The sequence below is a fragment of the Oncorhynchus tshawytscha genome, linkage group LG34, assembly GCF_018296145.1.
Source record: "Oncorhynchus tshawytscha isolate Ot180627B linkage group LG34, Otsh_v2.0, whole genome shotgun sequence".
In the NCBI taxonomy this organism is placed as follows: Eukaryota; Metazoa; Chordata; class Actinopteri; order Salmoniformes; family Salmonidae; genus Oncorhynchus; species Oncorhynchus tshawytscha.
In genome coordinates this window covers 905,174-932,049 of record NC_056462.1, presented here as the reverse complement: position 1 = coordinate 932,049, position 26,876 = coordinate 905,174, and the positions used below count along the sequence as shown (strand labels likewise).

General features: G+C 43.6%; 2 protein-coding genes across 2 annotated transcripts; one reads left to right on the top strand and one right to left on the bottom strand.

The window, feature by feature from the left end:
* Positions 1–18,087, top strand: ufsp2 (ufm1-specific peptidase 2). The gene is made up of 12 exons (XM_024398377.2): positions 1–107; positions 6,717–6,786; positions 12,118–12,301; positions 12,603–12,666; positions 12,849–13,003; positions 13,402–13,594; positions 14,700–14,846; positions 15,122–15,286; positions 15,747–15,871; positions 16,049–16,125; positions 16,504–16,628; positions 17,898–18,087. Exons 1-12 carry the CDS (start codon positions 105–107, stop codon positions 17,982–17,984), a joined length of 1,395 nt encoding a protein of 464 aa, XP_024254145.1. The 5' UTR covers positions 1–104; the 3' UTR covers positions 17,985–18,087.
* ankrd37 (ankyrin repeat domain 37) lies at positions 18,076–21,488 on the bottom strand. Its single transcript, XM_024398378.2, has 4 exons — positions 21,302–21,488; positions 20,637–20,786; positions 19,783–19,874; positions 18,076–19,415 (listed from the first exon to the last, which is right to left on the bottom strand). The coding sequence occupies exons 1-4, from the start codon at positions 21,326–21,328 to the stop codon at positions 19,169–19,171; spliced, it is 516 nt and encodes a 171-aa protein (XP_024254146.1). The 5' UTR covers positions 21,329–21,488; the 3' UTR covers positions 18,076–19,168.
* Positions 21,489–26,876: the final 5,388 nt, after the last annotated feature.

Genomic DNA, 26,876 nt, shown 5'->3' with positions numbered 1-26,876 from the left:
CAAATGATGTGCGTCACACAAAAACAAACATGTCTGACTTCCGTTTTGGAGGGTCGACATAACGAAGAAATCATTACATTTGATCGTATTTTTAAGCTTGCAGAATGGTAAGTGTTACATGAAAGGATTCTGCATACGTTTGCCATGTTTACATTTGCTCATGTTTTGCTTGCCACCCATCCGATCACACCAAAACATGAAAGTAGCCAGTTAGCGAGCATAAGATACGTTCAGACAGTGGTGGCTAGCTAGCTAACTAACGCGGTAGTTGCATAGTTTAAACTTTTTCCGTAAGGAGCCAGCGTATTTTCTGACACTGTCTTTGATTAAAGTCCATGAGCCAGACCCCCAAATGTGGGCCGACGATGTCTCATAGTGATTTGTTGGAAAACATGTGGAGCCGTGCAGCAGTGTTAGCTTTCCCATATGGATTGACCCTATGACAAACCATGTCAGTATACAACAAGTTATTGCTCCGAAAGCTTAGATTCACAGCTATCCATCAGACATATTTTCGGTAAGTTCAGTTCAACATAACTTTGACCTCTAGGGTACATTCGAATTACCTCTACAAATGGCTTTAAAAAGGAAGCCCTGATACATGTTTTACTTTGTTTGACAACTAGTTATGAAAGGTCATAAAATTACTTTTCAAATTATATATAATATAACCACATTTGAAACGAACAGCTACAACTATTATTTAAAAAATTGACCATTTACAATAGAATGTTGGAGGCTTAGCCATACAATTCCATGTAATGGGGCAGCTGTTTGTGGATTGTAACATTGGTAATAGAGGCACACACACAAAGCTAGAAAAAGGGTTGTGTAGATGCAGGGTCATCATAGAATGCATGCATTAAACCCACAGAAGCCTTTTTCCAATATGGCCACCAAACAACCCAATAATGGGGTCTTATTGGACAATATCACATGACCATACCTGTATGAAATATAATTGTAGTATGCCCAAAAGTATATTAAAATGTTTATAGTGATGTAAAATACACAACTACATGAGCCAGGTGTGCCAGATATAAATATGTTAAATTATTCACCTAATTGTGGTAAGAATGTGGCCATAAAGCTGTCTGAATCGCTGATTTCTGATCAATAATATCAATACGTAATTTTCAAACATGTAAAATTGATATGGTACATGTGAATAGTCATTTATGTGAACTGATTAACATTATATACTATGTTATCCTATAAACTGTTTTCATAAAACAGGACTAGAATTCCATAGGATAAGTTTTCACGTGATGAAGATGAGAGCAGCAAACCATTACACGTAGTTACACTAAATTAAGATGTTTTCTTACTATGGGGCCAAAGCAGTAATATAATTTGCTTTAACAGGCCAACACTAGATTTGACTATACTGACCAAAAATATAAACGCAACATGTAAAGTGTTGGTCCCATGTTTCATGAGCTGAAATAAAAGATCCCCGAAATGTTCCATACCCACAAAATGCTTATTTCTCTCAAATGTTGTGGACAAATTTTTTACATTCCTTTTGGTGAGCATTTATTGTTTTCCAAGGTAATCCATCCACCTGACAGGAGTGGCATATCAATAAGCTGATAAAACAGCATGATCATTACACAGCTGCACCTTGTGCTGGGGACAATAAAAGGCCAATCTAAAATGTGCAGTTTTGTCCCACAACACAATGCCACAGATATCTCAAGTTTTGAGGGAGCGTGCAATTGGCATGCTGACTGCAGGAAAGTCCACCAGAGCTGTTGTCAGAGAATTGAGAGAATTTGGCAGTACGTTCAACCGGCCTCACAACTGCAGACCATGTGTAACCACGCCAGCCCAGGACCTCCACATCCAGGCTTCTTCACCTGCGGGATCGTCTGAGACGAGCCACCCGGACAGCTGATGAAACTGAGGAGTATTTATGTCTGCAATAAAGCCTTCTTTGTGGGGAAAAACTCATTCTGATTGGCTGGGCCTGGCTCTCCAGTGGGTGGGCAGGGCACCCAAGTGGGTGGACCTATGCCCTCCCAGGCCCACCCATTGCTGCGCCCCTGCCCATCATGTGAAATCCATAGATTAATGAATTTATCTAAATTGACTGATTTCCATATATGAACTGTAACTTAGTAAAAACATTAAATTGTTGCATGTTGCGTTTTTATATTTTTGTTCAGTATACATTGTAATGGAATGTACAGAGCAGGTTTCTATTCCTCATAATGAAAACAGCTACTATGATAACACTGTATATTATTTTAATCAGCTCACATCTGTGACTATTCACATGTACACTACCATTCAAAAGTTTGGGGTCACTTAGAAATGTCCTTTGAAAGAAAAGCAAATTGATCAGAAATACAGTGTAGACATTGTTGATGTTGTAAATGACTTTTGTAGCTGGAAATGACAGATTTTTAATGGAATATCTGCATAGGTGTACAGGAGGCCCATTATCAGAAACCATTACTCTTGTTTTCCAATGGCACATTAAACGGAAGGTTGCAAGTTCAAATCCCCGAGCTGACAAGGTACAAATCTGTCTTTCTGCCCCTGAACAAGGCAGTTAACCCACTGTTCCTAGGCCGTCATTGAAAATAAGAATTTGTTCTTAACTGACTTGCCTAGGTAAAATTAGTAATTATGTTAGCACAGCTGAAAATGAAGGTTTCGTATGTAACCACTGTTATGTGAGCTATCGCGGCGGAATGATACCTCCGAGGTGAGGATTTACAGATTTACTCCTGTATTTACTTGTGCAAATCTGTAAATCCTCCCCTCGGATATATCCCTCCGGATGTATCCCTAATATATATATATATATATATATATAGATAGACCCCTTGGCCGCAACACGTTCTCTACATCATTGTTGAGGCACATATAGCACTGTAGAGGATTGGAGTGATCCATATAGCTCACATAACCGTGGTTACATATGTAACCTTTGTTATGTTTCACTATATTAGATCACTCTGATATACACGTACCAGATTAGCTGGTGCTAGAGGTCCCAGCGCGGGACCGAGATGCAGGGGCCGTCAATGTGGAAGGGGGTCCCGGTACAGTCCCCGGAAGGGGAGGAGACGCCCAGGACCGCTGAACCAACAGCAGATGGAGGCACATTTACCCAGTAGTACCGAGCAAAAGTGCAAGAGGAAGCCCAGCTGGCTGTAGCACAGATCTCAGCGAGGGGCATTCCTCTCAATAGAGCCCAGGATGCAGCCACACCTTGTGTTGAATGTGCCACCACAGATCCCAGCAATGGCATGCCATCCTGGCGGTATGCTGTCGTAATTGTGTCCACTATCCAGTGAGAGAGCGTCTCACCATAGCAGACAAAGAGCTGGTCTGTTCTTACTGACCGTGTTCGCTCCACATAGGTAGCTAGTGCCCGCACAGGGCACAGCATGCCAGAGGGAGGCACAGACTCCCCCGCCACTGCCGGGGGGTCGTAAGCAGACAGGATAAAAGGGATTTTTACATGCATTTTCACGGAGATATACTCCTCCCCCCAGGGTCCACCCGGTAGCACTCCGAACTTACCGAAAGAGCATGGAGCTCATCCACCCTCTTAAAGAAAGCCACCTTCATAGAGAAGTGTTTCAGGGAGGCAGACTCCCAACGGTTCGAACGGTGGCTTTGCCAAAGCTGCCAAGACCACATCCCAGCTCGCCAGTGAGCGGGTTCTAGCTGGACGCAGGCGACGAACCCCCTTCATTAACCTGGAGACCAAGGGATGGCGCCCCACTGGCCTCTCTATCCACCCCACATGGCAGGCAGATATAGCGGCCAAATACCCTCTCAGTGTAGAGGCTGCCAAGCCCTCATCCAAGCGAGACTGCAGGTATTTGAGGACATACTGTACCCCACATGACTCGGGCACAACCTCAATACCAGTGCACCAAGAGCAGAACCAGTGCAACTGGTATGCCGAGGTTGTAGCCGGCACCCTTGCGCTCTGCATGGTGTTCATTACACCCTCCTGTAGTCCGAAAATTGATCATTGGTGCCGTTCAGTGGCCAAGCCCACAGACTGAGGCGGTGCGGCTTTGGATGCCACAGAGTTCCCCCAGCCTGAGACAGCAAGTCAGGTCTCAGGGGAAGTTGCCAAGATGTCCCAGACAACAGGGACAGGAGAAGGCTGAACCAGGGTCGTCTGGGCCAGTATGTGCCGCCAGAGGCAGACAATGCTCTGCCATCCTGGTCCTGTCCAGAACAGCCTAGATCAGGGGAAAGGGGGGAATGCGTAATGCTCCAGCCCTGGCCAATCGTGAGCCAGAGCATCCAAGACCAGAGTCCCTGGTGGCTCCGACATGGAGTACCACAAGGGGCAGTGTGCATTGTCCAGGGAGGCAAACAGGTCCGCCTGCACCCTCCCTAACTTGTCCTACAGGTGCTGCACCACCTGGGGATGTAGGCTCCAGTCCCAAGGTGGCGGACCCTCCCTCGAGGGCACATCCGCTGCCACACTCAGGATGTCAGGTATGGTAGACAGCCGTGAGCCCAGAGAAGCTCCCGTGCTATAAGATTGAGGCGGTGGGATCTCAGTCCACCCTGATGGTTGATGTAAGCCACCACTGTGGTGTTGTTCGTTCTCACCAGGACATGTCTTCCTTTCAGATGTGGAAGGAAAGACTGCAGGACCAGCAGTACAGCTCGGAGCTCTAGTGTATTGATGTGCCTGCTGCTCCAAGGGGGTAGCCAACAGCCGCTGGCCAACCTGCCCTTGGTCACACCCACCCAGCCGATCTGGGAGGCGTCTGTGCTGACCAGCTCCCGGTGGCACATCCTCAGCATCTCCACCCCACCTGAGAGAAAGGAGTGACAGCTCCACCTCAACAATGCCCTGATGCCCTGTGCGGTAACCTGCAGCTGGCGGTGACGGTGGCGCTTCGGGTGCAGCCAGTGGGAGTTGAACAACTGCTGAAGGGGCCGGAGATGGAGCAGGGCCAGGGGAATCCGCAATGAGGCCGCCGTCAGCAAGCCCAACAGGCGTTGGCGGGTCAGGGCGCATACCACCCACCCCTGCCAAAAGTGGTTGAGGCAAGATAAGATCACCCTGAACCCTTCTGGTGGGCAGGTCTGCTCTCATAAGGACTGAGTCCAGTTCCATGCCAATGAAGGCCACCCTCTGGGTTGGCGCCAGATGACTCTTCTTGTCGTTTACAGTAATGCCCAGCCCGCTGATGTGGGTCAGGAGCATGTCTCTGTCCGACAGGACCTGGGACCTGGTCGGGGCACAAATCGGCCAATCGTCCAGGTAATGCAGGATCAACAATCCTCGGGACGTGAGAGGTGCCAGGACAGCGTCCATGCACTTTATGTCTGCTCCAGAATGACATCAACCCCTCGGCCAAACGTCAGCCCTGGGGTGACGGGGTGAGTGGCAAATGTGCTCTGAAGAGCATGTGGCAGACTGGATTGGGCCAGCCAAAAATGGCACCGGGAGGTAACCACCTGCACCATGGCCTTCTAGGCAGAGTTCCTCTGTCCAGTGTCTGTGTTCTTTTGCCAATCTTTTCTTTTTATTGGCCAGTCTGAGACATGGCTTTTTCTTTGCAACTCTGCCTAGAAGGCCAGCATCCCGGAGTCGCCTCTTCACTGTTGACGTTGAGACTGGTGTTTTGCGGGTAATATTTAATGAAGCTGCCAGTTGAGGACTTTTGAGGTGTCTGTTTCTCAAACTAGACACTCTACTATACTTGTCCTCTTGCTCAGTTGTGCACCGGGGCCTCCCACTCCTCTTTCTATTCTGGTTAGAGACAGTTTGCTCTGTTCTGTGAAGGGAGTAGTGCACAGCGTTGTACGAGATCTTCAGTTTCTTGGCAATTTCTCGCATGGAATAGCCTTTAATTCTCAGAACAAGAATAGACTGATGAGTTTCAGAAGAAAGGTCTTTGTTTCTGGCCATTTTGAGCCTGTAATCGAACGCACAAATGCTGATGCTCCGGATACTCAACTAGTCTAAAGAAAACCAGTTTTATTGCTTCTTTAATCAGGACAACCGTTTCAGCTTTGCTAACATAATGGCAAAAGGGGTTTTCTAATGATAAATTCGCCTTTTAAAATGATACACTTGGATTAGCTAACACAACGTGCCACTGGATAACAGGAGTGATGTTTGCTGATAATGGGCCTCTATAAGCTATATATCTATCTATATATCGATGTAGATATTCGATTAAAAATCAGCCGTTTCCAGCTACAATAGCCATTCACCTCATGAACAATGTCTACACTGTATTTCTGATCAATTAGATGTTATTTTAATGGACAAAAATGTGCCTTTCTTTCAAAAACAAGGACATTTCTAAGTGACCCTAAACATTTGGTGTACATATCCATTTTACATGTTTGATGAGGAAATATTGCAATTATTGATCATAACATGTTCAGAAATCAGCGATTCCGCCAGTCTCATGTATTCTACATAACTATGAAAATGTCTGGGCATACTACAATTATGTTTCATACAGATATGGTCATGTGAAATTGTCAATTAACAACAACTTAAACATAAACAATGGAGTAGGCCTAATAGCTCAATCCTGTGTGGTCATGATAACAGTAGGCAGTTATACTATCCCATTGATTAAAGTATTTATACGTCTTCTCCCCCCAAAACATTAATAGGCTATACTATTTAATGCGTAGAAATGACCTATGAGCTTCTGGAAATTATACAGATTCAGCTTTAACTTTCTGACTTTATCATTATGTAGGTTGTCGGAAACATCATCTTACGCTTGAGAGGGTCTCTGGAGTTCAAGTGCCAGTTGGACAGCACAGATGGTATGTACTGTAGAGGGAATTCTGCCTGTGATTTACATTTCCTCAGTTGGTTATGCTCATAAAGTGTGTGTGTGTGTGTGTGAGAGCGATAGAATACAGAAATATTAGCCCTGAGCTAATGGGTATCTCATTAAACTCATATGTAAAATTCAGAAATGGTAGTTCTGACATTCATGATTTCCACTAGCGCCTGCTGTTGGCTATATAGCTGATTTAGACTTGTAATTTTTTATTTAACCAGGTAGGCCATTTGAAAACAAGTTCTCATTTACAACTGCGACCTGGTCAAGATAAAGCAAAGCAGTTCGACAAAAAACAACATCACAGAGTTCGACATGGAATAAACAAAAGTACAGTCAATAACAATAGAAAAATCTATATACAGTGTTTGCAAATTGAGTAAGGAGGTAAGGCAATAAATAGGCCACAGTTACAATTTAGCAAATTAGCACTGGAGGGATAGATGTGCAGATGATGATGTGCAAGTAGAAATACTAGTGTGCCAAAAAAGTCAATAAAAACAATATGGGGATGAGGTAGGTAGTTTGATGGGCTATTTACAGATGGGCTGTGTTCAGCTGCAGCAATCGGTGAGCTGCTCAGATAGCTGATGCTTAAAGTTAGTGAGGGAGATATAAGTCTCCAACTTCAGAGATTTTTGCAATTCATTCCAGTCATTGGAAGCAGAGAACTGGAAGGAAAGGCAGCCAAAGGAGGTGTTGGCTTTGGGGGTGACCAGTGAGAAATACCTGCTGCAGCCTGTGCTACGGGTGGGTGTTGTTATTGTGACCAGTGAGCTGAGATAAGGTGGGGCTTTACTAAGCAAAGACAGTTGAAGTCGGAAGTTTAAATACACCTTAGCAAAATACATTTAAACTCAGTTTTTCACAATTCCTGACATTTATTCCTAGTAAAAATTCCCTGTCTTAGGTCAGTTAGGATCACCACTTTATTTTAAGAATGTGAAATGTCAGAATAATAGTAGAGATAATGATTTATTTCAGCTTTCATTTCTTTCATCACATTCCCAGTGAGTCAGACGTTTACATACACTCAATTAGTATTAGGTAGCACTGCCTTTAAATTGTTTTACTTTGTTCAAACGTTTCGGGTAGCCTTCCTCAAGATTCCCACAATAAGTTGGGTGAATTTTGGCCCATTCCTCCTGACAAAGCTGGTGTAACTGAGTCAGGTTTGAAGGCCTCCTTGCTTGCACACACTTTTTCAGTTCTGTCCACACATCTTCTATGGGATTGAGGTCAGGGCTTTGTGATGGCCACTCCAATACCTTGATTTTGTTGTCCTTAAGCCATTTTGACAAACTTTGGAAGTATACTTGGGGCCATTATCCATTTGGAAGACCCCATTTGCGACCAAGCTTTAACTTGCCGACTGATGTCTTGAGATGTTGCTTCAATATATCCACAATTTTCCTCCTCATGATGCCATCTATTTTGTGAAGTGCACCAGTCCCTCCTGCAGTAAGCACCCCCACAACATGATGCTGCCACCCCCGTGCTTCACGGTTGGGATGGTGTTCTTCGGCTTGCAAGTCCGTCCCCCCTTTTCCTCCAAACATAACAATGGTCATTATGGCCAAACAGTTCTATTTTTGTTTCATCAGACCAGAGGATATTTCTCCATAAAGTACCATCTTTGTCCCCATGTGCAGTTGCAAACCCTAGTCTGGCTTTTTTATAGCGGTTTTGGAGCAGTGGCTTTTTCCTTGCTGAGCGGCCTTTCAGGTTATGTCGATATAGGACTCGTTTTGCTGTGGATATAGATACTTTTGTACCTGTTTCCTCCAGCATCTTCACAAGGTCCTTTGCTGTTGTTCTAGGCTTGATTTGCACTTTTCGCACCAAAGTACGTTTATCTCTAGGAGACAGAATGCATCTCCTTCCTGAGTGGTATGACGGCTGCGTGGTCCCATGGTGTTTATGCTTGCGTAATATTGTTTATACAGATGAACGTTGCACCTTCAGGCGTTTGGAAATTGCTCTCAAGGATGAGCCAGACTTGTGGAGGTCTACAATTTTTTTCTGATGTCTTGGCTGATTTCTTTTGATTTTCCCATGATGTCAAGCAAAGAGTCACTGAGTTTGAAGGTAGGCCTTGAAATATATCCACAGGTACACCTCCAATTGACTCGAATTATGTTAATTGGCCTATCAGAAGCTTCTAAAGTCATGACATCATTTGAAATTTGGAATTTTTCAAGCTGTTTAAAGGCACAGTCAACTTAGTGTATGTAAACTTCTGAGCCACTGGAATTGTGATACAGTGAATTATAAGTGAAATAATCCGTCTGTTATCAATTGTTGCAAAAATTACCTGTGTCCTGCACGAAGTAGATGTCATAAACGACTTGCCAAAACTATAGTTTGTTAAAACAAGAAATTTGTGGAGTGGTTGTAAAACGAGTTTTAATGACTCCAACCTAAGTGTATGTAAACTTCCGACTTCAACTGTATATATATATATATATATATATATATATATATACACAGTGCCTTGCGAAAGTATTCGGCCCCCTTGAACTTTGCGACCTTTTGCCACATTTCAGGCTTCAAACATAAAGATATAAAACTGTATTTTTTTGTGAAGAATCAACAACAAGTGGGACACAATCATGAAGTGGAACAACATTTATTGGATATTTCAAACTTTAACAAATCAAAAACTGAAAAATTGGGCGTGCAAAATTATTCAGCCCCCTTAAGTTAATACTTTGTAGCGCCACCTTTTGCTGCGATTACAGCTGTAAGTCGCTTGGGGTATGTCTCTATCAGTTTTGCACATCGAGAGACTGAAATTCTTTCCCATTCCTCCTTGCAAAACAGCTCGAGCTCAGTGAGGTTGGATGGAGAGCATTTGTGAACAGCAGTTTTCAGTTCTTTCCACAGATTCTCGATTGGATTCAGGTCTGGACTTTGACTTGGCCATTCTAACACCTGGATATGTTTATTTTTGAACCATTCCATTGTAGATTTTGCTTTATGTTTTGGATCATTGTCTTGTTGGAAGACAAATCTCCGTCCCAGTCTCAGGTCTTTTGCAGACTCCATCAGGTTTTCTTCCAGAATGGTCCTGGATTTGGCTCCATCCATCTTCCCATCAATTTTAACCATCTTCCCTGTCCCTGCTGAAGAAAAGCAGGCCTAAACCATGATGCTGCCACCACCATGTTTGACAGTGGCGATGGTGTGTTCAGGGTGATGAGCTGTGTTGCTTTTACGCCAAACATAACGTTTTGCATTGTTGCCAAAAAGTTCAATTTTGGTTTCATCTGACCAGAGCACCTTCTTCCACATGTTTGGTGTGTCTCCCAGGTGGCTTGTGGCAAACTTTAAACAACACTTTTTATGGATATCTTTAAGAAATGGCTTTCTTCTTGCCACTCTTCCATAAAGGCCAGATTTGTGCAATATATGACTGATTGTTGTCCTATGGACAGAGTCTCCCACCTCAGCTGTAGATCTCTGCAGTTCATCCAGAGTGATCATGGGCCTCTTGGCTGCATCTCTAATCAGTCTTCTCCTTGTATGAGCTGAAAGTTTAGAGGGACGGCCAGGTCTTGGTAGATTTGCAGTAGTCTGATACTCCTTCCATTTCAATATTATCGCTTGCACAGTGCTCCTTGGGATGTTTAAAGCTTGGGAAATCTTTTTGTATCCAAATCCGGCTTTAAACGTCTTCACAACAGTATCTCGGACCTGCCTGGTGTGTTCCTTGTTCTTCATGATGCTCTCTGCGCTTTTAACGGACCTCTGAGACTATCACAGTGCAGGTGCATTTATACAGAGACTTGATTACACACAGGTGGATTGTATTTATCATCATTAGTCATTTAGGTCAACATTGGATCATTCAGAGATCCTCACTGAACTTCTGGAGAGAGTTTGCTGCACTGAAAGAAAGGGGCTGAATAATTTTGCACGGACAATTTTTCAGTTTTTGATTTGTTAAAAAAGTTTGAAATATCCAATAAATGTCATTCCACTTCATGATTGTGTCCCACTTGTTGTTGATTCCTCACAAAAAAAATACAGTTTTATATCTTTATGTTTGAAGCCTGAAATGTGGCAAAAGGTCGCAAAGTTCAAGGGGGCCGAATACTTTCGCAAGGCACTGTATATATATATCTATATATATATATATATATACATGCATACACACACACACACTACCGTTCAAAAGTTTCAGGTCACTTAGAAATGTCCTTGTTTTTGAAAGAATAGCAACAAAAAAATGTCCATTATAATAACATCAAATTGATCAGAAATACAGTGTGGACATTATTAATGTTGTAAATGACTTATGTTGCTGGAAACGGCATATTTTTAATGGAATATCTACAAAGGCGTACAGAGGCCCATTATCAGCAACCATCACTCCTGTGGTCCAATGGCACATTGTGTTAGCTAATTCAAGTGTATCATTTTAAAAGGCTAATTGATCATTAAAAGCAAAGCTGAAAACGGTTGTCCTGATTAAAGAAGCAATAAAACTGGCCTTCTTTAGACTAGTTGAGTATCTGGAGCTTCAGCATTTGTGGGTTCGATTACACGATCAAAATGGTCAGAAACAAATAACCTTCTGAAACTCGTCAGTCAATTCTTGTTCTGATAAATGAAGGCTATTCCATGCGAGAAATTGCCAAGAAACTGAAGATCTGATACAACACTGTGTACTACTCCCTTCACAGAACAGTGCAAAACTTGCTCTAACCAGAATAGAAAGAGGAGTGGGAGGCCCCGGTGCACGACTGAGCAAGAGAACAAGTACATTAGAGTGTCTAGTCTGAGAAACAGATAACTCACAAGTCCTCAACTGGCAGCTTCATTAAATTGTATCCGCAAAACACCAGTCTCAACGTCAACAGTGAAAAGGCGACTCTGGGATGCTGGCCTTCTATGCAGAGTTCATTTGTACAGTGTCTGTGTTCTTTTAACCATCTTATTTATTTATTTTTTTGGCCAGTCTGAGATATGGCTTTTTCTTTGCAACTCTGCAAAGCTTGTTTACTATTTGGCTGGCTACTCCATGTGCTTGTGGAAAACACTGATTTGGTTTCAACAATTACATTTGTTATTCAAATCTAATTACTACATGAAGCAGGAGGCCTCCTATAGGACACTAGCCTATATCAGTCAGTTAGTGTTGGTGTCTTTTGAAACCTTTGTGTTTTAAAATATGTGTACTACTTCATGTTTTGTGAAGTATGTATGATGTCTTATCTGTATCTTTATACACATTCACCATTGATTGCACGGAAATCTGGTATCTCTGTTAATGGTCATATTGATTGTGTCTCTTGTGTCTTTACAGTACCACATGTACAAAAGGTCATCTCCAGGACTTTCGAGGCCCTCGGATCCCAGGTGAAAGCAGAATCGCTTGTTCTTAGTCTCTCTAGCAGTCCAGTTTTTCTTTGGCCTAACAAAGGAGGACATGCAACAGCTGGAGAGATCTCTCCGAACAGACCATGTAAAGATCTCCAACAGTTGATCCAGTAAGTGATCATTTTTCACAATTTGGAGCCTCTTGTTCTGGGAAAGTAGATTATAAGTCAAGTTGTTTTAGAGTCCACTATTTACCTGGTGTTGTCTTACATGGTAGTAAGGTAATTAGATATTATTACTTAGTAACAGTAAGATACCAAGTAGTTACGACTTATTTTGTGCAACTTAATGCATCAATTGCCTAATGCATCAACTACTGTAAGTTATTGGCCGAAATGCAGGTTTAGTGTCTCACATGATCATTATGGAATAGAAACCAAAGTAAATGGAAAAACCCTCATCCTGTTTTAGGACAGATGACCAGGAAAGCAGTAGAAAAAAGTCTGCAAAAAAGGACAAAAAGAATCCAACAGCAGTAAGTGTGCTGCTTTTATACCTTAAAAATAGTCTACGGACATGAACTACTTCCTGTAAATCACTTCGCCACACATTTTCGTGCCACTTGTTTGTCAATGACAAGATCATTTTTTTGTGTGGTTTTTAGTTTTCCTGTACCTCATATGTATTTTATTGACTGTCTGGCTTGCTTGCTTGCAGGGTATTATAAACCTGACCCTGATGACCGAGGTGACAGAGCCAGGCGTCCTCTCGGCACCCACCCTCCTGAGAGGAAGTAAGAAGCACCACCTCCTGCAAACGACTCTGCCCATGGACTGCGTGGTCAGTGTCCTTTCCAGCGAGAGCATCTCTGTGTATGTCATCCTCAATCACTCTAAAGGAAACGACATGATTTGGTTCAACGCAATTTCAATGAAATTAGACACAAGTTTTAGGAGAATAGAGTACATATTTTTTATTATGTCAAACCATATCAAAGGTCCAATACCAGAACGCTAAGGTAAACTGATAGATAAGTCAATCAATAACCACCAGAGATGTAGCTAGTTCACAAGACAATACAACCACAAACAGGGTGAAACAAAAGAAACTCAGCCTGATTATGAACTCAATTCAAACTTCCTTATTCGCAAGGGACAATTTGGTTGTTTAGTTAAACAAAAAATATTTTAAAGTTTAAACCCGGAAACCAGCTCATAATGTTCAACTGAATCAGGCTCTAAATCTTTTTGTTTGTCTGTCGTACATGCAGTGTCTGTGGGACCCTAGTGGGGGCGCTGTGCAGTCAGCTGGGTGACATGGAAAAGGTGGCTCTGCGGCACATGAAAGGGACGGCCCTGCTTATTCCCCAGCCATTCCACTTCCTCCTTCCTGCCCCTGTGGGCCTGGTGACAGTGGTCTACCCAGCGGGTGTGCCCGACAGCCAGCTGGAGACACGACGCAAGGCAAGGGAAGAATTCCAAACTGACCCCTAGCCCCTACTATGCTACCCCTAGTACTCTACACTTGTGTATATGTGAAATGCTATGATAGGTATTAAGCAATATGGTAGCAGTGGTGTAAAGTACTTAAGTAAAATACTTTAAGTATTTTTGGGGGGTTATCTGTACTTTACTATTTATATTTTTGACCACTTTTACTTCATTACATTCCTAAAGAAAATAGTGTACTTTATACTCCACACATTTTCCCTGACACCCAAAAGTACTCATTACATTTTGAATGCTTAGCAAAACAGAAAATGGTCCAATTCACACACTTATCAAGAGAGCACCCCTGGTCATCCCGACTGCATCTGATCTGGCGGACTCACTAAACACACATGCTTCCTTTGTAAATGACTGTTGGAGTGTGCCCTTAGCTATCCATACATTTAAAAATACAAGAAAATTGTGCCTACTGGTTTGCTTAATATAAGGAATTTCTTTTATTTTGATTCTTAAGTATATTTTAGCAATTACATTGACCGTTGATACTTAATTATATTTAAAACAAAATACTTTTAGACTTTTACTCAAGTAGTATTTTACTGGGTGACTTTTACTAGAATCATTTTCTATTAAAGTATCTTTACTTTTACTTAAGTATGACAATTGGTTACTTCTCCACTGTATGGTAGTAGCTCCACTATTTCCCTTGACAGGCTATGTGGAATATTGCTAACCATCTCTACAAAGAGGCAAAATGGACACCTAGCCCGTGCCCCTAGACCAGGGTTCTCCAACCTCAGTCCTATTGAGCTTTTGCAGGCTTTCCCTTCAGCCCTGCAGTAACACCTGATTCTGCCTATCATCTGGCCCAGACAGTTATGGATTAAGTGTGTTATTGATGGGCTGGAAGAAAATCATGCACACCCAGTTGTTCGCCAAGAGCTGGAGAACCTACCCTACCTACAGTATAGATCTGAAAGGATATGAGGTGTTTGCAAAATGTAAAATAACCGTGAAATATTATATATATCTTATTTTGAAATGCTCTGAGTGACTGTCTAGTATGAGAGAAATAACGTTGTGTACATGTATTTGATATTGCTGTTTTATGTCTGTGTAGGAGCTGCACAGTCTGTTTGAGCTGCCAGACGACCGGCCATATCTGAGAAGAGCCAACGCTCTACATTTTCCTGATGAGCCCTACAAAGATGGCTACCTCCGAAACCCTCATGTCCACCTGAATCTCCCTGCCTTGGAGAACGGCAAGGTTGGTCAGCACACACAGACGCAAACACACACACTGTCACACACACACTGTCACACACTGGGGCGGCAGGGTAGCCTAGTGGTTAGAGCGTTGGACTAGTAACCGAAAGGTTGCAAGTTCAAATGAGCTGACAAGGTACAAATCTGTCGTTCTGCCCCTGAACCCACTGTTCCTAGGCCGTCATTGAAAATAAGAATTTGCTCTTAACTTGCCTTGTTAAATAAAGGTAAAATAAAAAAAATGATATGCTCTTATGTGTTTCTCCCTTGTCCCAGCCTTACTTGGTCCAGGGGGTCTACAGCTACCACCACTACATGCAGGACCGCGTGGACGACAACGGCTGGGGTTGCGCCTACCGCTCCCTCCAGACCATCTGCTCCTGGTTCCAGCAGCAGGGCTACGTGGAGCGGGCTGTGCCCTCCCACAAGGAGATCCAACAGGTCAATAGCCTTGACCCTTAGCCTCGAACCCCATATGGAGACCTGAGTGTTGGATAGGTCTACAATGTGATTTGGGCAAACTATCCCTTATTATACAGAACTCTCTCTCTTTGGTAAAGCTGTGGCTCTAAACTTGTCTATTAAACATATTCCAATAATGTGAGACTGTGAATTCGAGCCAGCAGGTAGAGCCTGAGTCCATGGTAAATAAGAATTGATAGGTGATTACAATGGGAGTCTCTTTCTCCTTTCCCACAAGTTGGCCTATAACTCATTGACTGGTAGATAGGGCTATTATAAAATGCATTGTTTTTAATCACATTTTTACTACTTTCAATAGGATTCTATAATTCATAGCCATGTCAGCTAATAGTACCTTTTTTTGAGTGTATATGAAAAGCACTTTATGATTAAAAATCAAGTTAATTCTTGTTATTTTCTCCCCATCGCTGTCTCACAGGCCCTGGTGGAAGTTGGAGACAAGCAAGGGTCTTTTTTGGGCTCTCGCCAGTGGATCGGCTCCATTGAAGTCGCGGCTGTGCTGGATCAGTTGCTGGGGGTCACCTCCAAGATCATGTTTGTGAGGTGAGATAAGGTGTGCGCTTATGTGCCTGCATGGATGCATGTGTGTGCTTGTGCATGCATGCGTCCATGTAAATTCACCAGTCAGGGTGATGCAGAATGCTTCAGGTAGTTGTGTTCCATATTACATATTTTTTTGCTTAGTTTTCACATCTAGTTGTGTGTTTGTGTGTCCTAAAGCCAAGGGTCTGAGCTGGCCTCCAAAGGCAGAGAACTGGCCAACCATTTCCTTTCTGAGGGAACTCCTATTATGATTGGTGAGTGAAAACTGAAACTATTACAATGTAGAGACACTGATGAGAGACTAATATTATGCACAAATCCCTTGTAGTGATTGTACTGCAGATCTGTTCAAATGATAAGGTCTAGGCCCTGTCCAATGAGTACATGCTACAGTACCACAGTCATACATAGTTTCATATAAACAGCATCTATATTTCTGTGGTCAAATAAATAGCTAAATGCTTTTGGTAAACATTTTGGACGACTCTCCTCACATGTAAATACTTCCAGTTTTTAGGTTGTGTTTGCATTGCACTGGCTTAAACAAAGTTACTACAAACATTGCTTGAAATTGAATCTGTTAATTTGAACTCTGCAGATTTGTAATTTCCTTCTATTTTGCTCCACACCAGGAGGGGGTGTCCTGGCACACACTATCCTCGGTGTGGCGTGGAGCGAGACCACGGGCCAGATCCGCTACCTCATCCTGGACCCACATTACACAGGGGCCGAGGACCTGCAAGTCATCACAGACAAGGTACCGGATGGTGTCATGGGGCAATATGTATAAACTGTCTCAGAGTAGGAGTGCTGATCTAGGATCAGATCCCCTCTGTCCATGTAATCATATTAATTGTGATCTGAAAGGCAAAACTGATCCTAAATCAGCACTCCTACGCTGAGGCACTTGAGACATCCAGGCCCTGGGCCCAAGTTAGTCCCAGCGTGAGTTAAAATGAAAGTTCATACCAAAATGAACGTCTGATGTTTTCAGACCTCATCTTTTGTGTAGACCCAGCTGGATACTTCAATCCTGAGTGTGCCTATCTTTCTCATCAACATCTGATAAACTACCACTTAAATGTACACTACATGACCAAAAGTATATGGACACCTGCTCGTCGAACATCTAATTTCAACATCATGGGCATTAATATGGAGTTGGTCCAATTCATCCCAAAGGTGTTTGATGGGGTTGAGATCAGGGCTCTGTGCAGGCCAGTCAAGTACTTCCACACTGATCTTGACAAACCATTAATGTATGGACCTCGCTTTGTGCACAGGGGCATTGTCATGCTGAAACAGGAAAGGGCCTTCCCCAAACTGTTGCCACAAAATTGAAAGCACAGAATTATCTAGAATGTCATTGTATGCTGTAGCGTTATGGTTGCCCTTCACTGGAACTAATGGACCTAGTCTGAACCATGAAAAACAGCCCCAGACCATTATTCCTTGTCCACCAAACTTTACAGTTGGCACTATGCATTCGGGCAGGTAGCGTTCTCCTTGCTCCTAGGTGTTTCCACTTCAAAGTAACAGCACTTACAGCTGACTGGGGCAGCTCTAGCAGGGCAGAAATGTGATGAACTGACTTGTTTGAAAGCTGTCATCCTATGACATTGCCATGTTGAAAGTCTGAGCTCTGCAGTAAGGCCATTCTACTGCCAATGTTTGTCTATGGAGATTGCATGGCTGTGTGCTCAATTTTATACCTGTCAGCAACGGTTGTGGCTGAAATAGCCAAATCCATTCATTTGAAGGGGGTGCCCATATACTTTAGTGTATGTCCACAAGCAGTTGTATATGTTTGGTGATGGAAGGAATGAACACCCATAGGAAAAGTTGTATTGAACAAAATGCAGGAAGTGGAAGAACATTTTGCAAATCAAGCTTAGAGGAAATGTACTTATTTAGTCATAAACTTCAGTATCTGGAAGCGCTGTATAATTGTTGCAGTATATATTCTCAAAAACTGCAATCTATTTGCGTGAGAACCCAAAATGGAGGCGTTGTCTTCTTCCCCCAGGGCTGGTGCGGATGGAAGGGCCCAGAGTTTTGGGACCAGAACGCCTACTACAACCTCTGTTTGCCTCAGAGACCAAAGACCATATGATTGTGTGTAGGTTTCAATGTGTGTTGTGTACAGGCACCTGTCCAACAGTATTACAACAAATATCTGAGAATAAATGTCAAAACATCTGAGGTGAAGAAATGAATGTGCCTTTTTATTTCAGCTTTCATCTGTGACTAATGAGTCGGTATTCTGTTTTTACATCAACATGCCACCATCGTGTGTCTCATTCATGAAGAAGTGCCTGCTTTTTATTTAATTTAGTCAAACATATAGAATGTCACCTTTTATTTGAGGGTATTTTCATACATATCTATTTTACCGTTTAGAAAGCACTATGTATTTAGTCCCCCATTTGAAGGTGTCATAAATATTTGGCCAAATTCACTTTGTGTATTATAGTAATATGGTCCCATATTCCTAACACACAATGACTACATCAAGCATGTGACTACAGACTTGTTGGATGCATTTTCAGTTTGAGTATAGAGCCAAATTAAAAGATATAGCTTCACTGTCAATAAATAGATAGGGGAGTGTACCTCAAAGGATTTGCACTGTAAACAAAGGACTGTGTAAAGTTGATATGTACATCTGAAACTGGTGTCCACAGAATCAGAAGGTCCCATATTGCATCTGAGCATGAAATCCACACAGTGGTTGTTTCCTTGCGATGGCTAGGCCCGGAGCCTATGCTGAGCACACCTCAAGACAGTGGAAAGATTTCAATTGCATACACTTCGCATCATCGTCTCATTCTCAAAACCCATTGGATGAGAGAGCCGGAGGTCCCTCCCCTCTGACCTTCTCCAATGGGTATTGAAAAAGCGGGGAGTAAGGAATTGAGATTCTCCCAGTGTTTAGCCCTCTGAACCAAAGCCTAGGCAATAGCAGCAGGAGCTAACAGGAGTCCTAAGTTCTCAAAGCAAGGTTACTCATCACATGAGCGTAGTTTTCTGAACCATCTCCGCAACACACGTCTGCCTCTGTCACTGCAGGAGAAGGATGCATTCTGCTCCTATCCAAGTTAACCACTGACATTATACTTGCCAATCATTGACACACAAATACATAGGAGACTCACAGACACACCCCAGTAAGTGTTTAGGAACAGTCAGGTTTGGTGTCAGACACAGTAGCGGGGACATCGTCATGCATGTCCTGTATTGGACTTGGCTGAGAAAGCATTGTCCTCCTTTTCGAATTCTAGAGGTGCATTGTTAAAATCACCAGTCTCGAGCCCTCTTTCTGTCTTGGGCCCCGGTGGCAATAAGTGCCCTCTTCTGTCCTGCTACCTTACTGCTCTGGGCGCCAGTCAGCGGGCATGCTACTAGCCCGGCAGGCATCATCAGAGGAGTGCTGCTGTTCGTCAGGAGTCGCGTCATTCGGAGTGTGTTCAGGAATCGTCCGCACTCCTCGAATCCGTACGACAATGCCAATTCTTCAGCGGTTCTGCCTTCGTTGTTGCAAAGTCTGCTCAGGAAAAAACATTGTGATAAGGTCAGGGATTGTAAAAGCAACTGGCTGCATGGAAACAGTTGCCAAAATATAATGGTTTAAACTCATTTGAACCAACTTCAGCTCAGGTAATGCCAAAAGTGTGTAGAATTTTATTTACAAAATTAGCATCGATACATTAGTCTGAAAATAGGTATTTCGCAGCTCAATTTCTTATAAGCATGGCGCTTATAACGTCAGGGTAGTGGGTTCAATTTCGAGGACCACCCATATGTAAAATGTATGCACACATGACTAAGTTGGCTTTGGATAAAAGCATCTGGTAAATATTATATATTAACATCTATGCAACTGTTTTGCATGTGTGAAAGTTGACACTCACCCAAGTTGGGCATCACTGGCAACGAGCACGCTGATGCATTCCAAACTGCCGGCCTTGGCGGCTTTGTGCATAGGCGTCTCACCATTGTTGTCCTTCAGCAAATATGAAATCATTTGGGGTACAGAGAAACAAGTAAATAAAGACTGGTGTTTTGGATCAGTTGAAATGAGAACCTGTAAAATGAGCTTTGCCTCTGATGTAATTTTCTGGATCTTGAGCAATGGATCTGGTCAATGTGTTTGTGATCCCTAATTGAAGTTACACTGCAGTTACTGTGTCCAAAATATTAGCCTACACTTTATTTACTGCAGTGTCACGTAACATCTTTCAACTATTTTGGGATGATGACTGATATATCAATTGAAAGCTCACATTTGATGTGTAATTTTGTCATTTTACTTAGATAAATATATGCAAACGCATTGGGCAATCTTATTGTATTGTAGGCCAGTGGACCAATCCCCCTCCCACTCAGTCTGGGTCTCAACTTACTGTTGAGCGTTAGAATTGTAGAATACACAAAGTGCCATTTTGAAATGTGGTTGTGCATCAGCAGTCTAGCCAGCTATTTAAACTTGTAGTAATTATGGTTGAATTGCCAACCAGGGGCCCCCATTTCACTCTCACTCAAATATCATATTAAAAACTGCAGAAATCTCTATACCCTATGGCAAAATGAGTAGAATTATATGAAATTAATTATCAAATTATTTGCCATGGCAAAGAGCCACCAAAAGGCTTGGGTGAATGTGTGTGTATGTTTGAGAGTATACTGACCCGCGAGCCACTGCGGCCCCCATCCCCATCAAAGTTGCCCATCCCTCCTATAGACAGACAAGTGGAAGTAAATCTACCTGCTGATTTGCATCCGCTCCCGTTTGCAGTAGCCATAGCAAACAAAAGGCTTGTCCGCTGCATGCCGCCAAGTGTGCAGGGGACTGTCCCAACACATTGCTTGAGTTGACAGCATCTCCGCCTTCGAATAAATTACTAATACAGTCCAGCTGCATAATACAGGAAACAAAGAATAACCTAGGTTAACGCTAGCTATTTACAGTATATTACATATGCGCTTACTCTGTTCTGAAACGTGTGCGTAAAAAAACATTTCCTTTTCATATGGACCAGTTGGTGTCACATGAACGTGAATTGTGTGATAAATTGCGTTGTAAATAAACATATAGCCTAGATATGATGACTATGCATATTATGGCAGAGTGATTTGTGAAGCAAAAATATGGCCACCTTCTAAACATAACCTAATTAGAGTTAGCCTTGCCTACATATAATTCAGCAAATGACAAACGATGTCGAAAACTTAAATGCCATTTTATATAATTATGGCCTGCCTTTCCTTACACCTAACTAAACAACAAAAATAAACACAGTAATGCAATATTAAATAAATTGTATAAGCCTGCAATGCCACAAAGTTATAGGCTAAATAGTCTATAATGTAAATGTTATTACACACATAAATGCGGAAGACAACTGACTAGGTGTCCCCCCTTTCCCTTACCTGTGAGTCGGAATCGAGCAGAAACATGATCAGATCTAAGTATCCCCACTAGAGGTTTTTTAACTTGTGCGCACACAGCCGTTCATTCGATGTAAATAAACCTATACAGTTGGTTGAAAAGAACACAAGCACGAAAGCAGGCTGCAGCCTGTACTCAACTGACACGTGACATTGATACTTGTTCATATCCTAGTGGGAACTAGGAAACTCGGGAATGTACGACTTTCTACTGGTTGTAGTTATACACGTGCTGTGTTCGGACAGAAATTCGGAAATGTCCGAGTTTTCTTGTTCCGAATAGCACCCGAACGCGACATTACCATGCGCGATGAGCATGGATGCAGCCCGGCGCATGTATCCATACAGGCGGGTCTACCAGAGAGGACGAGGTTGTGCGAAACAACACGTACGCACAGGCGGTTGTAAGGGCGGGCTTGCTGGCTCATGTCAATCTGCTGATCTGGGCTCGAGAGCTTTCGGTTTACTCTGACCATTTTTTTTATTTTTTAAATGTAATATTGTTGAATGTTTTGAAAGCAATGTCTATATTATTTAGAAAACGCAGAGGATCAAGGAGCATGTGTCAAATGTGGAATGAGTTTGTTTCTTTCTCCATTTCTGATGTATTTTGATTTTCCCAATTTGGCATAGGCCAATGCATTAAATTACTTCACAAAACACATATACCCAAAGAATTTGAGAATTCTTTTTCACGATTTTCCATGAATGCATTATATCAACTGATAATTCATGTACTTGCTTCAGTAAGAACAACTGTTTTCCCCAATAATCAGTGGTGGAAAAAGCACCCGATTTTCATAAAGTAAAGATATTTTCTATGAAAGTAACTCAAGTAAAAGTGAAAGTCACCCAGTAAAGTACTACTTGAGTAAAAGTCTAAAAGTATTTTGTTTTAAATATACTTAAGTTTAAAAAGTAAACATATAAATAATTTAAAATCCCTTGTTTTAAGCAAACCAGACACACATAATTTACAAATGAAGCATTTGTGCTTAGTGAATCCGCCAGATCAGAGGCAGTAGAGATGACCAGGGATGTTCTCTTGATAACTGTATGCATTAGACCATTTCCAGTCCTGCTAAGCATTCAAAATGTAACGAGTACTTGTGTGTGTCAGGGAAAATGTATTGAGCAAAAAGTACATTATTTTCATTAGGAATGTAGTGAGGTAAAATTAGTCAAAAAATGTAAATAACTTAAAGAACAGATACTTTAAAGTATTTTTACTTTACACCACTGCCAATAATCTACTGCACTGTAAAGGTGTTACTGTAACAGTAACTAAACATTTAAAAAATACATATTTATCCCACAAGGGGGAATGGTGTAGGCAGCAGTGCAAATAGGTAAAACATAACAATTAACATAAGAAACGATCATAACTGCCAAATACTTTTAAAATGTTACCCTGCTCTGCAACTAGGGGCTCGATTCAATCCGTAGCACTGAAGATCTTTGCTACAGTACGATAGAAATGCAAAGGTAATGTTCCCACATTAGCGGAGACTGCATTCACTGTAAACACTGCAGCTCTGTGCTAAATCCGAAATTAGCTTCACATTTCAACTGCGCTATAACTCTGAACTTTGGCAATTCAGATTGAATTGAGCCCTAGGTATGCAACTCGTATGGAGACGTGTTAATAAGTATGCAACTCGTATGATGGCATGTGTTATGAGCATCAGCAAACAGATGAAGGAACTATCCGTTGTTATGGGCAATGCAACACGAGTGCCCTACCCCCACAACTACACCTTATTTTAGCAGCCCATACCAATACCCCTCCTACATCCCGCAATATAGCAGCCTTCATCAATCACCTGGAGCCTACAAGCCCCAACCAAGCCCAAACACTGATACCGGGAGTCAGCCCAACTCACTTCCCGGTGAGACCCTCTACAACCTCCCAAGTTGAACTGACACAGCTGGTTCCAGCTCCTCAACCCGAGTCCCAGTCAATCCAGCCTGTCCGTCCAGCTTCACCGATTGGGCCACTAGCAGGTCTAGACCCAGCTCAGCCTGCCCAGTCACCTCCACGACCTGGGCCACAGCTACCTCTAGACCCAGGACAGACAGCCCAGTCTATGCCACGTCCTGGGCTACAGCTAGCCTTAGACCCAGCTCAGTCTGCCCAGTCACCCTCACGACCCGGGCCACAGTAACCTCGTCTTTAGGCTATTGCACACAGTGCATATAAGCCTGGGATATCCACCAAAGTTGGCTTTACTGGGAGTGACTATAGAATTATATAGGAGTGACCTGCTGAGTAAAGTATACGTCAACATTTAATTTTTGCGAATCATGTGACTGTGAGGTGTGGCTCTGTGCTTGTGGTGTGCTAGGGAGAGGGTTAGGGGGGAGGTGTTGTGGGAGATGATTCCTGATGACTCCTTGCTGTCCCCAGTCTGCCTGGTCACTCTGCTGCTACAGTTTGAACTGTTCTGCCTGTGGCTATTGTCGTGTCTTTGGGTATCCCGGATTAAGTGATATGTCATGCTGTTCTATAAAATAATTTCTCCGTAATTTATATTACCTGATTGAGCTAATCATGTAAATGTAATTAACCAGAGAGTCGGGCACCACAAAATAATATTTATAGAGCTGTTATCTTCCAAATAAACTCTTAAAGACCTAGTAATATTTTACATCAATAGCAGTCAATATTAATCGTCATCTTAATTCAGTCTCATCTGAAAGTTGTAAATTCTTAGTTATCTGCACAACCCTGGCTAACAAGTTGAATCAGCAATACAAAATTGGGTTGAATTATTTATTTACTAAATACCTAACTAATCACACAGAATTACACATAATTAAATCATAACTTGATTACAAATTACGTCATAAAGGAAAACGTCCCTAGCTGGCGGAACAGATATGACGGCTTGTTACACAAAAGAAAAGGGGCTGGGTTTGAGTGAAAGAGCGGGAAGACTAAGGACCAAAGGGAATAAGCTGTACTATTGTAAATACAGTATCTTATGCATTCTAAATTACTGCCCATTTGGAAAAGGAAAATGCAATAAATATTACCTCTGAGCTGCGCTTCGGTAGGTCGGTGGTAGATGGAAGGCCGTGTTGCCCAACTGAGTTCTGTGAAGAATGTCTCTGGTTGTCAATTGGAAAATGTTGTAGTAACATCTTTGGGTGATAGACTGGATACTCTGTCTGTTCCTTCCTAACCCTGGTTTGCATCTGCTGTTGCTAACTCAACGGCTAGGAGGTATCACTTCTGTAGTGAATAAGAGTTCAAAGTTCATACCATTCGCAACCAAAACTCACGCTGATGTTGACTTCGTTCTGTAGTTATTATCTGAACCATTCTGACATAGGACCGTCGTCCTCACGTCCTCGGAACAGGAGGTTACATTGTCGTCAAGGGCTTATATAGGAAGGGAGAGGAGGGCGTGTTTGAAAAGTTTTATAGCCCATGTCCCTTCACAGGGGCGGGCCACTGATTGAGCAGAGCCCTATCTTATGAAAACCCAAATCTCACATTTTAGAAGCTAAGTACCATTAAGTACCACCGCATATGTTCCATTGGTCGGATTACCAGAATATAGTTCATTTCCCCCCACCTTCTGATGTTCCCAGAACCTCTGTCACGCGGGACTAGGTGTGTGTGCAGGAATCAGACGCAGAGAGAGAGAGTAACGGAGTAAAGTGCTTTACTATTGCACACCAAACTGATAAGCCCAATACAATACAGGGCGCAGGACACTATACCAGACAACCCAAAACCACAGGGTGTCCAGTATAGAAAATAAAATACACCACAACCTAATATGTACACACGTAACAAAAGACAATCCTGCACAAAACAAGGGCGGGTCAAACTACTACATATAGGGAAGCTAATTAAACGAAAATACACACAGGTGAAACTAATAAGATAAAACCAACAGACAAACGAAAAAGGGATCGGTAGCTGCTAGTAGGACGGTACCGCCGAGCACCACCCGAACAGGCAGGGGAGCCAACTTCGGCGGAAGTCGTGACAGTACCCCCTCCCCCCGACGCATGGCTCCCGCAGCACACCGCCACCGGCCTTGAGGACGACCCGGAGGACGAGGCGCCGGGCGATCCGGGTGGAGGCGGTGGAAATCTCTCAGGAGAGAAGAGTCCAAAATGTTCCCCACAGGAACCCAGCATCTCTCCTCCGGACCGTACCCCTCCCAGTCCACGAGGTACTGTAGGCCCCTCACCCGGCGTCTCGAGTCCAAAATGCCACGGACTGTGTACGCCGGGGACCCCTCGATGTCCAGAGGGGGCGGAGGGACCTCAGGCACCTCACCTTCTTGCAGGGGACCAGCCACCACCGGCCTGAGCAGAGACACATGAAACGAGGGGTTAATACGGTAATGCCTAGGAAGTTGTAACCTGTAACACACCTCGTTTATTCTCCTCAGGACTTTGAACAGCCCCACACACTGCGGCACCAGCTTCCGGCAGGGCAGGCGGAGGGGCAGGTTTCGGGTCGAGAGCCAGACCCTGTCCCCCGGTGCAAACACGGGGCCTCACTGCGGTGCTGGTCAGCGCTCCTCTTCTGCCGTTCTCCCGCTAACCTTAGCGATTCCTGGACGGCTTTCCAGGTGTCCTTGGAGCGCTGTACCCATTCCTCAACCGCAGGAGCCTTGGTCTGGCTCTGATGCCATGGGGCCAGGACCGGCTGGTAACCTAACACACACTCAAAAGAGGACAAGTTAGTTGAGGAGTGGCGTAGGGAGTTCTGAGCGAGCTCAGCCCAAGGAACATACCTTGCCCACTCACCAGGCCGGTTCCGGCAATATGACCGCAGAAACCTGCCCACATCCTGGTTCACGCGCTCCACCTGCCCATTACTCTCGGGTGAAAACCTGAGACCGAGACCCCAGTCTCTCCATAAACGCCCTCCATACTCTGGACGTGAATTGGGGACCCCGATCAGAAACGATGTCCTCAGGCACCCCATAGTGCCGGAAGACATGGGTAAACAAGGCCTCCGCAGTCTGCAGGGCCGTAGGGAGAGCGGGCAACGGGATGAGACGACAGGACTCATCCCGATCCACAACGACCAGGATTGTAGTAGTTCCCTGGGATGGGGGAAGGTCTGTAAGAAAGTCCACCGATAAGTGTGTCCACGGCCGTTGTGGAACGGGGAGGGGTTGTAACTTCCCTCTAGGCAGGTGCCGAGGAGCCTTACTCTGAGCGCACACTGAGCAGGAGGAGACATAAAATCTCACGTCCTTAGCCAGCGTGGGCCACCAGTATCTCCCTCTAAGACTCCGCACTGTCCTCTTGATGCCAGGATGACCCGAGGAGGGGAGAGTATGAGCCCAACGGATCAGCTTATCCCGGACCCCCCTCGGCACGTACTGAGCCCCCGCTGGACAGTTAGGGGGGGCCGGCTCTAACCGTGAGGCCCTCTCTATCTCCGCGTCCACCTCCCATACTACCGGTGCCACGAGACATGAAGGCGGAATGATGGGAGTTGGCTCAACGGACCGCTCCTCGGTATCATAGAGGCGGGACAGCGCGTCGGCTTTGGTGTTTTGAGAGCCTGGCCGGTATGAGA